At 41.3% G+C, this 12,066-nt stretch overlaps 1 protein-coding gene across 5 annotated transcripts in view; it reads left to right on the top strand.

Moving 5' to 3' along the window:
• The window catches only part of LOC145988779 (uncharacterized), a 361,818-nt gene that overhangs the window by 246,538 nt on the left and 103,214 nt on the right, over positions 1-12,066 (top strand). For all 5 annotated transcript variants that reach the window (XM_083123957.1, XM_083123960.1, XM_083123958.1 and 2 more), the window contains one exon: positions 5,126-5,887. In XM_083123957.1, the coding sequence (XP_082980083.1) occupies positions 5,126-5,887 (762 nt within the window). The remainder of the gene's footprint in view (positions 1-5,125; positions 5,888-12,066) is intronic.

Genomic DNA, 12,066 nt, shown 5'->3' with positions numbered 1-12,066 from the left:
AGGGGGGAAAAGAGAAGTCGAAAGTATTTGATGAACAGAAAAGTATGCTAAGCATGCAGTCACAGGAGGTTATGCATAAGTAGATTTTTTTAATGATCTGTGTGATTTATTACCTCTCATTTGTAGCATAAATACTTGAAACACACCTCCTTCAGAGGATACTGGAAATATCTTACGTACCATCCAGTTGTGCAGCAAAAGAATAGGATAAGTGATCAAAGTGGTCGCGTAGCAATGGAAGCTTACGGGAAATATTTTCATTTTTAATTGTCCATATCTTGGTTCTATTAACCATTTGCAGCAGAATAATAAGCAAAACGCAAGGAATAAGACCTAGGCAATAATATGAAGAAGTTTACATCACGCAATTACAATAAATGGCGTTATACAAATCAAACAAAAAGTAATCACGACTATCCTCTTATATCGCCCCTACATTGAAACCTGAAGTTGCGTATGGGTAAATAAATACAATTTTACGTATTAAATATTTCGCTACCACACCAATACTTATTATCCTTCATACCTTCCAATTTTCACAGATGTTTGTTATTAATAATTTGTTCATTATAATTTATATATCTAGTATACATAGGATGTCGCTGTCGCTGTTGTTATATGACGTCGCTTTTCTACGTATTTAGGGTAACCGCAACAATAAAAATGAATGATAAATTTGATGGGCTAGATGAGTGTGGCAAGCACTGGTGTACGCAGGGGGGGCTTAAGGGGCTGCAGCCCGCCGAAATTCTTAGAAAATAAAAAATCAAATGAAGAGAGTAATGAAGTAAAAAAAAACTTTAAAATGACCCCCAATAACTAATTTTGTGTTTGAATAACTTTTAAAACGAAGGATTAAAATGGTAATTGGAGCTCGTATCTAATGAAAATAGAACAGCGACAACGGGATATCAGCGAAATTGATTTTCGGCGATACATTCTATGAACCAATTAGATTCATGGCACTGAACCCGCGTACAATTTGAATTGAATTAACATAATCCTTGAGTGAGGTGGAAATGGGTTTTGGATTATTTTTTTTTTGTAGATGTGAAAATCTTTAAACTAGTGATGCAAACATGCTTTCGCTTACATTAAAGTTTACACTATGGTAAAATTGCAGAAATATTCTACCTAAACTGATTTGTGTTTAAAAAACCGTAACATCAAAATATGTTTTTTAGAAATTAATAAATAAATAATAAATGAATAAAATGCAATGTCGTGGGAAAGCGTAATCCCTTAATAAATTCAAGGAAACTCGTGCCAGCTCGATGGCGAATCTGGTCAACCGCGTGTTCGACTTTGAATCCCATCACTGGAGTTCCCGACTTGGAGTCACGTCGTGGGCATTGATGTTCTTTGTGCCTGCCCTTTCATCAATTTTATGTGATCAACACTCATCGCCGCGATTAACCAAAAGTGGTAAAAAAGCGACGTCAAATAACAAATACATGAACAATAGGCCTGGCCTCTGTCTTGGTTTAGCAATGTGATTTGTTAATCACTATACGGTGGAGGCCGAGGCGGAAATAAATATCAGTAAGAATAAAAATTCATTACAACTTACCCTTCCTGGAGACTTATGATTTTGAAGACGATGCTACCCACTGTCGTCTTTTTCTTGCTGCACTTGCTTCCATGGACTTGAGTTTCATTAGTTTATTCAAATGTCGAATTCTAATAAAAGTTCTTGTTCTGACATACAGGGAAATAATCTTTTCGTTAACTTCAGGAAATTTTGACTGAAGTACTGTCTTTAGAGTGTCCATAACTTTATGTTGCTTGGAAACAGTTGACCCATGGAAGGATGCAAACACAATCTCAAATTGAATAACTTTTTCCATATCCGAACCACTACGTGCCTCCACCGGGTACCGAACCGGAATCCCTCGATTATAAGTCGATGACGCCACCACTACGGGATCGGGGAGGCCCTCAAAATAGAAATAGATGTGGTGCCAGATTCCTTAAAGCCCCAATTGGTACACTCTGCAACAGCACAAGAATGTTTACCTTTGGCACGCTTATTCATGGTACAGACACCGAATGCACGTAATACCACCTAAAATTACTCGCTTTAATATTCAAGACAAACAGCACAAGCACTTCTGTAAACGAATACCTGATCGCTACTACTGGACCTGCAGATTTTTCTGACATCTGGGAGAAATCTGTGCCTCAAAGTTGGCTTATACCGAACAATGAAAGCCATGTCGCTTTCGGAAACTGGAAGCAATTACTTTCCATTTGAATGTACCCAACTCCAGGTATAAACCCCTCGGTGTACGTCAAATCGTCTATCGTATATCCCTTACCTGGAGGAATCGCTAGTGTAACGCTCTATGAACTCAGAAGCGAACCCTGGTTGAGGTATGGGTGTGTATCATTGTGTCTTATCTATTTCGTGTTTCATTTTCATTTCATTGCCCTAGTTTGCTCTATATGTCAAAAAGCGACGTGAAATAATAAAACAGATTGATTGAATTGGCGTTTTAAGTCCAGCTTATGTACATTGAGGCTAATTGTACCTACAGTTTAAAGTGGGATCCGAACCACTACGTGCCTCCACCGGGTACCGAACCCGGGATCCCTCGATTATAAGGCGATGACGCCACCACTACGCCATCCGGGATGCCCTCAAAATAGAAATAGATGAGAACGTTAATTGGTTCAGTAACGATCTCGCTACCCAGCGAAGGTTTAAGGCTCGAGTCCCGCCTGGACATTGTGTCCCTTTGCGGGTGTCCATCTATTTCATCTATTCATTACTCATCCTATCCTTCCAATTAGGTAAAAGTTACAGGAAAGCAACCCAAAAAGAAGAAAAAAATATTTGCCTCGTAATGACGCAATTTGACAAGGACGACCGCAAGATTTTCTCACAGGAGAGGCAGCAGTGCTCAAAGAGGGAAAGGTTTTGGAATGCTATCTCTCTAGTTAAGAAAATCCTCTTAAAGAAAATTCCCCCACTAGGATAAATTGCATAGACATCTTCCACCCACTGCATTTTGTCTATGATTTTGAAATATACTCGTACTTATTATGTTATGCAGCAGTAACTTCAATTAATTCTTGTCAACAATAAGTCGCCCTTGCAAAGAAGTTGCTGAAATTCTACTGCTGGAAATTTTTAAAAATACAACACTACCTGAATACATGTACAATATATTGACATAATTTGATGCATGTTTCTTCCGTATCAAAAAAAAACACTACGTGTTAAATAAAAATTAAAAAGAAGGATACTGTTATAGACATTCGTATTATTGAAACTGGTGGCAATATTTGCATTCATACGGCTTAGACGTTTATTATTGCGTAACTGTAACTTCATAATAATAATAGTTTTATTCACACGAACACAACACCGACATTTTGGAGCTTCCCGTGGATGCAACTCGACAGAACCCAAAGACTACAAAAAAGCCTAAATATAGGGTCGTTACACACACACAATATACGTATATATATATATCCTGAGTGCCCAATTGTATTAATTTTACATACTAGTGACTAGCGAGGCTCTGGCGTCTGGACTCGTGGCCAGTATAATCCTCGGTGGGGCTCGTATGATTGTCCCTTCATCCGCATCATTTTATCACGATTCATCCTCATCTTCGCGATTAGCCAGAAGTAGCAGAAAAACGAAATAATAAGAAATCAATACGTATGTATGTGTCGTTCATTTAAAGACGAATTTCTACTGGGTTGATCGCTACTATGAGGATGAATGATGAACTAATGAGTGGAGAATGAGACAAGCATTGCTATATGCCTTACTATGGTTCAAACTTGGGCCTCTGGCTTCCTAAAGCGTTATGCTGTCATGGAGACCCGTTATATACATGTAGAGGGACTTACTTAATCCTTTCCGTTCAATCTTACTCTCTCGATCCTGTTGCAGTTATGTCCATGCTATAATTAATTAAGTTAGTAAACTATTTGCATGAAAATATCCGCACGAGACTCTACTCCCACCCCCCTGCAGCACACACAGGCATTTCAAATTGTTTCACTTTACGATTTTTCGGGTGTTCTATCTATTGTGCTCGTCTCAAGATGAGACTCTCATCTAATAATCATTTAACTTCATTGCTGTGTCTCGTAATCAAGGGGTCCCGGGGTCGATACCCTGTGAAGGCACGTGGTGGTTCGGATTCCACTTTAACCTGTAGGTCCAGTCCCGATTAGGCTTACTGTGCATAAAGTGGACTTCAAACACCAAATCAACCAATCAGCCAACCAACCAACTTTATTGCTGCATGTAGAAGTGTAGACAAATAGTGTTAAAGAACCAAAGACATTGATTCCCTTTTTGCTGAATTCAGCATGAATTTGTTCGTTTGCCATCCTCAGTTAACTTGAGAAGGTACGAGAAAGCAGTGAAGAAGAACTACATGTTATAAACATTGCTTCCCAAGAGTTATAATCGCATCTATGAGGCGATAAACTTGTATGATTTTACATGTTATTAAGCGGCCCGCAGCTGAGGGATCCCCTTTTTGACGTCACTCTAGCAGAAGACCTTCACGTTCCGCCGTAGCGCGGGAAGCCGGAATAGCACCCCCTGCCAAAACACAGCCAGGGCCGGATTAAGGTGGGTGCTATTGATGTTGCAGCATTAGGCCCATTCCTGAAATAGGCCCAGATGAAAACAGAAGAGAATGTTCCGAAAGCTGAACAGTTTTCTTTTGCTATATTAAACTGAAGATAAATCTTAGAATGAAATTTTGGAGCCCCAATATCGGACGGCTAGACACAGCGATACTTATTATAGAGTTACTATTATTCTTTAAGCATCAGGCCCAATTTCGTCTTAATCAGGCCCTGAGCACAGCGTCTTAGACCGCACGGCCACGGAGGAAGACACCTAAAATATTCATATCGATATCAAAAATTATGTTGATGTCAAATGCTGTTTTGGAATTTAATTAATGCAAAACAGTTTCTTCAAGTAAATATAGGGTTCCAAAGTAACGGGTTCTAGAATTTTACAAAATCTCATCAAAAGCACATAGTGAAAATGTCTTTCAGTTTCAAGTTTTCTACCTATTGAGTGTGGCTTTACTTCCATTGTTGGTATGCTCGTTTTTCAACACTCATGCATTGTTTTTGCTTTCAGACCCTTCTTCCTGGTCCGGACCCCGCAGTTCTCCTGAGCTCAGGTCGTACAGCAGCTTGTCGTCCCCTCGCCACAACCAGCTCCCAGTAGACCAGCCCCCGGGCGACGAGAACAGGCCTCCTTGGATCCGCCACCAATCTCCGTCGCCGCGACTGCGCCACCACAGCCCTTCGCTCTCCAAGGCCCCACCGGGGCACCGGCCGCCCCAGGCGTTCAGGGCGCCGCTTGACCCCCGCCCCGCCGATCAGAATCCCTCGCGCTCCCCCAGGGCGGTTCCCAGGAGGGTGGTGTTCGGGCAGCACTCTCTGGACCGCCGACTGGGGCCCGCTACGGAATTCGCCCCCTCGTCGCTACCAAGGTTGCCCCACCTCGGCGTCAGCGTCGATCACAGAAGCAGGAGGGACTTCGTGCTGCACAGGCAGGAAGCGGAAAAGGAAGTGGACCCGCCCTCTCAGGCGGTCGACGGCACCCCGAAAGAGAATGCGAACCCGGGATTCCACCCCGTGCCGCCCCCCAGGCGCAAGAGCCCGCTCGGGAAGCAGCAGAACGTGAAGGAAGAGGAGCCCGTGCCGAGGCAGCGACGTTCGAGCTCCGTTTCCGACTCCGGCGTCTTCGAGCCCAGGGGCGACAGCTCGCCCTCGCCGGCGCCCTCCCGACGGGACAGCTCCGGGGAGGATTTCGACATCGAGCCGCTCAGCGGGACGGTCTTCCGGAAGGTCACAATCAAGAAGAGGAAACAGGAGAAGCACAATATTGACACGAGTGAGTACTTCATCTTTTTTGCACTCTTTGGCTGTATTTTCCGCTTATCTAACATACTGGGTGTCTGTTTACATTCTCAACAGTTTAGACTGCAATATCTGCTTTTGCCACTGTTGAGGTTCGACTACATTTCTGCCCTTACCTCTCCCCCAGCGTTGTACCCGAGGTACCCATTTATTTGAGCCTGGGTGCAGGGACAAACCCGAAAAAATCCTGACATTAGTTCACCCACACAGGAAATCCAATCCAGGTCTCCCGCGTGGCAGTCATACGCTCTATTGACTAGACCACCGCGGCTTCACTATACAGACTAGTTTGTTTGTTTTTCTTTAGAAAATGAGAGTTTTCAACTCAACTAATAAGGATTTTTTGTGTGATTTTGAGGGCATTTCCAGCCACTCTCAAGCTCGATGCCCCCTGATGGCTATGCCACTAGTATTTCTGCATCAGGTTTACCGTAGAACACTGAATATTGGTATGCGATCGCCCCTATCGCCATCCGCGTGGATCCGCACCTGAGAAGAACGGAGGTAATATGGGCGGAGAAGTGGATATTTTGACAACGTAGTGCAATTTGGCCGGGGGAGGGGAAGGGAGGGGGAGAAAAGTATCCATCTGAAAGAGTTTTCCATAGTCGTTGTTTCTCCCAACTATAATATCTTGGAGTGGGTTGCCTGACTAACGGTTAGTTGGTGGACACACAGTTTACGTTTCCTTACTGCGTACGCATCTATCTTTTCATCAATTGAAGCATTTGAGCGAGATGTTGAGCGGAACAGAAAAAATAATCGGTGAACGAAGTTATGGCTGCACGACTTTTGGAGCGCCCTGTACAAGCTAGTTCGAAAAAAGAACTAGCAGGAAACTTCCGGACAATATCATGTTGAAACTTGGAAGTGTTTGAGATAAGAAGCTCAGGTTCATCACAGAAGTAACTGGAGTGACATTGCTTGTCCATTAGCCCTCCCGCATATTGCGAAGACGAACAATTTTCAATCTTTCTTCTGATTGGTACCTGCAAGCAATCAAATGTCATCCAAGAATTTCTGCTAATAATGGTTGGAAAGTAAACAGACACTCGGTGCAGTACATAAAGGTGTAGATTCTATGCATGCAAACTATTTACAGCTTGCTCCTTAACATTGTATAGGGTTGGTGTAGCTGTAGTTTTTCTCCGTCTGTCTTTGGTGCGTGTAAGTCTTCATCTTCCACAATGCAGGGTTTTGTCCAAATGAACAATCCTTGTTTTGACCCGGATGTGCTATCAGCTTGACAATATCCTCACGATATTTCCTGTCGGCATTTTTTCACGATATAGCAAAGCCTATGTACCACGAGAGGCATTAGTTCGCTCCAAGTGTGCGGCCTAATGGGGTGCAGTTGCAACTGTAGGTGGAAATCAACCCAAAAACCGGAATGAAAATAGACTTTCGTTTTGAAGAGAGGCATTTGGAAAATTCGTTCAATTGAAGCGGTCACTGTGAATCGGTGAATAGCACATTTGTATTTTTGTTAATTAGCGTTGGCCTTCTTCCATTTGTGGCTAATCGACACGATGAGGGTGAGTGATGATGAAATGAAGTTGATGAAGGGAGACTCGTGCATGGCGAGATGGAAAGTCGACGATTTAATCTGCTCGACTCTCGAACCGATGAATAGCATACACATCGACAATTTACGATTGATATTGAAATCCTTTGCTCATAGTTTGAGCTCAGTAATCCCCTAAATGTATAAGTGTGCCAGCCAGACCAGCTAAAAAAATCAAAAAGTAAAATAACCGCAATTTGCCAGGTTGATTGATTGAGTTCGTGTTTTAAGTCCACTTTATGCACAGTAAAGCTAATTGTGACTGGATCTACAATTTTAAAGTGGGATCAGAACAACTATGGGCCTCCACCGGTTATCGAACCCGGGGCCCCTTGATTACAAGGCGACGACGCTACCACTGCGTCATCGGGATGCCACCAGCGCTGTCGAGCCAGGGATTATTATATTATACAGGGTGTCATTTTAATGACGCCCACGGACCACAGACTCGTATAGAGGACATCAGAACAAACAACTTTTCTCAGTAACATTGTTCTCGTTGGTGCGTCGATTCGACGCTACAGCCGTTGAAAAAAAAACGTTTTTCCGCCTGGTTGCTGGCAACCCAACACAACGTTTGATCGTATCTGTGACGTCATTTCCTGCGGCGAAACCGCACGGCAGAATTGCAAGGAACACAAATTTTGTGAAAAATGACAAACTACCAACTACATTATTAGCTGTAAAACGAAGCGAGAAACGCGTCCAGGAAACCGAATAGCCTACCAGCCAAGAAGATCAGCAGTCATCTCAGGGGAAGGGGGAAGTGAACCAACGATATGAGAAATGATAAAAACCGCGTATTGAAATTCTACTCTGAAGGATAATATTATTATAATTATGCTTAATCCATTAATTTCTCAAATATGCGTCAACTTATGTTACATTCTTGTGAAACCTTCATTTAAGAAGAGCACTCGAATTGCCATTTGGGGAAAATTTGAGAAGGTGTCCAACGTATGCCACATGAAAGTTCCCAACACACTTACAAACACACACACACACATAAAACTCTCAGTGCTATATCATGGAGGTTGACGTGCTACGGATCGATCTACATCAGTTTAATGATATGATATACCTTTATTTTAATAACTTACGAATGGAGTTTATATCTGTATTCACGATTAATAAACAGTATAGAAGCTTCCATGAACATTGCATCAGAAACTTAAAATATGTGTTTAATATAATATAAAGTAATTCCGAATTTATCTTCAAGGTATAGCGATATATTTTGATTTTACCTATAGAAAGCATTTTACCCAATTTGAATAGGACGAACTTAGTATTTGTACAAGATAACATTACACAAAATTGTAATCGACATAACTAGTATCTTGTCAAATTGCTATTTTTCCAACACAAATTTCTCTGTATTCATTTGTTAGAATAGTCGGAAGATCGATCGAAGTCATATGCTTCAGAAACTTGAAAACGTCTTTAGTCCACGAAATTTACAGACGTAGCTGGTGTATTTTGGGAATTATCAAGAGGTAGCCAATGGTTCTATCGTTCACTCGAACAGACATGTGGGCGGGCAACTTGAAAGGTCGATTTTAGAAAAATTATAAATTTTCTAATTTTCGAGGCATCGACAGCCAAAGAAAGAACAAGTAGCTGATAGCCGACTCCCTTGGCCTTCACGTTTTAGCAAGACATCTGAGTTTGCAGAATTCCACTGCATGGTAAATGGCCAATAAAAAAAAAAAAGCTATGTTACAAGCAATAAAACAGTCGCTGAATATTCGGGAAAATATTGCAGCGGGAGAATTAGCAAGGCTTTAATGACCGAAGGCGGACAAAGGGAGATCGGAAATGGAAGGAAACGGCAGCGTTACGATCCAGGAAAAACGAAGTTATTAATGTGCTTGTGGTGTTTTTCTACTTGGAAGGAAGTTAGCTGCAGATGTTGCTTGTGGGATTCGTGACGTCAAAATCCTATTTTCTATGCAAGGTGTTACAGGCGATCTCCGTCAGTGCTGTCAAAATAATCGTGCACCAGTTTTTTGGTTATTGAAATGTGTTCATTTGAACCAGTGGAGGTAGGCCACCCGTGACGACGATGTGATCAGAACCACGATTTAGGTGATTTGACAGACACAGGTACCCTAAAGTTCAGAGGTTAAGTGAGCCCCAGAGCCACTATATACAAAAAATCCTACCGGAGATCGCCCACCCCGGGAATCAAACCCGGGTCTCCTGCGTGGTACCCAGACGTACTTACCGACTGAACCACCGCTGTTATAGTATATACTATAACTTATACACTATAACTTATATAGTATAGTATATAAATCCCAACCTTTGGAACGGGAAATGTTCACAATTTCTCAACAAAATCAAAATCTGGAAGTCATCACGTTATTTCTGAAGCACTCTTAACTTGCATTTTTTTCGGAAAATCATTGTACGAAGGCACCTCCCCCCCCCCCCTCCAAATTCCCAAACACACACAATACCAGTACCGACATTCCGGATCCTATACACCCATACTTAAAAATAAACAAATAAATCATAAAATCTCTCTTGTATTTTTCACTTAACATATTTTCCCTCTCAGATATATTCTTTCGGTTTTTATTTATCCTCCACCGGGTTCGGAAGTTGTCAAGCGTTTGCTCTTTATCTTCTCCATAATCCAATTTTCGTATATTGTCTTGTGGAGAAGAGAAAAGATGCACTTTACGCAAGCTCGTTGTCATGTTCTGTTAGTTCCAAACGATCCCAACAGGTAGCAGCACAACCTTCTCAAGTCACGTCAAGTTAGCCTTGCGTGCCGCAGCGCGGCGCTGCCATTCACTTTCGCGGAGAGCGATCATTTTGCTGACGTAACGCGAGATAAAGAAGTTGCGATTCCGAGACCTGGTTAATCAGCCTTTTGTTTGTATTTTCCACTTCGAGGCTCTGTGTTCCGTGGCTTTTAAATTACGCAACGGACGAATCAAGTTCCGAGGCAAAGACGTGCTTCAAGCTGAGAGCATTGTTTTCCCACATTGCCATCAGGCCGCTGACATCAATTGAATAGTAGAAATAATAATATGTTATTTGTATTGCCAATTGATTAATATTAATAATGATATATCCCTTGGGAGACTCTTCTATTACCTCCACCAGTTGAGGGATAGTTCAGCAGCTCCAGCGCATATTATCCTTTATTTTTTACATTTTACATTCAATACGCTGATAGTTCCATTTTGTTATTAACTTTTACACATCTCGTTCAAGAAAAGTCTTTGAAAGTTAGGGTTAATTTTAGTCTTATAGATCTTTCATTTTTTTTTAAATATTGGGCATTCATGCAAACCCTTGCGTACGCAGGAATTTTTTTTATACGTTTTAGGGGAAGCGAGGTACACAATATACTATTTCGTAATTACCATTTTTAACCTTCGTTGTGAAAGTTGTTCAAAGAGAAAAATAGTAATCGTGGGGTCATTTTAAGCGTGTTTGCAATTACCACGTTGGTTTTAACCGACTTAACTGTTGATTTTCTCAAAATTTCGGAGAAAGTTGTAGCCCCATCAGTTCCCCCCTGCGTACATCATTGCGTGCAAATATTTAGTGTTTGGATTAAGTGCTAGAATATGAAAACAGCTTGCGCTCAATTTTTCGACTTAACGCATTTTTACTTTGGTTATTCTGTTACAATGCTGATTAATTAATTAATTTCCAAGGAGGGTTCGACCCCCTACTTGTGTGACGCCAGTGCTTGCTACCTAATGATTGATTGATTTGTTTATTTCGCGTCGCTTTTCGGCTACTTTTGGCTAATCGCGACGATGAGAATTAGTGATGATATAATACAATTGATTAAGGGACACTCACAATTTACTATTAACGTAAATACAAAATTATTTCGCGTAAACGGGTTGATAGTGTTAAACACAAAGGTTGTTTTGAGTCCACGACTCCACATTATGCTCAGATGGGCCAATCAGTTTTAAGGTTGACTCTGAAACACTGTGCAATGCCCCTCTGCCCTTAATTACAAAGGGACAGCGTTACCACTATGCTTCGGGTGGCTTTGTGTTAAATTCAATCACAATCTCTATTGTTTTTCTTATTATTATTATTAGAGAAAGAGAGAAGACAAACACAAGCATACGTGGGGGAGGGGGCAAGCGAATCCGATTTAAAAAATAAGGGTGGAAATCTTATCGGTTGCATTAATCTGAACTCTGATATATTTTTTGAAAATAATATTTATACAGTGTGGTATGAAAAATTTCCAAGTAAGTGTAAGGGGGGGTAGTAACTTTCGTATTTTAACCGCTCCTTTTACAAGTACTGCACTACCTCGTTCTTAGTGGATATCACGCTGCGTTGAAATCAGTTGGTATCGGTTGAGAGAAAAAAATATAAAATTTCCACTGAAGTCGATAGAAGAATTGGTTATGTCCAGTTTAGACTGCTTGATAACATTGTTAATATTTAAATATGAGAGGAACCGCGCGTACTTGCACGAACTGTACAACTGTGACGAAGACAATACTGTTTTAAGGAGATTTTCCCCTCTTTGTATCGCACTAACTTAAAACGTATTTTCTGTTTAGCACTTAGTTAATTCAAGAACATAACACAGATTT

Source organism: Lepisma saccharinum, chromosome 6, assembly GCF_977018435.1.
Source record: "Lepisma saccharinum chromosome 6, izLepSacc3.1, whole genome shotgun sequence".
NCBI classification, from domain to species: domain Eukaryota; kingdom Metazoa; phylum Arthropoda; class Insecta; order Zygentoma; family Lepismatidae; genus Lepisma; species Lepisma saccharinum.
This window is presented reverse-complemented; position numbering and strand designations above follow the sequence as displayed.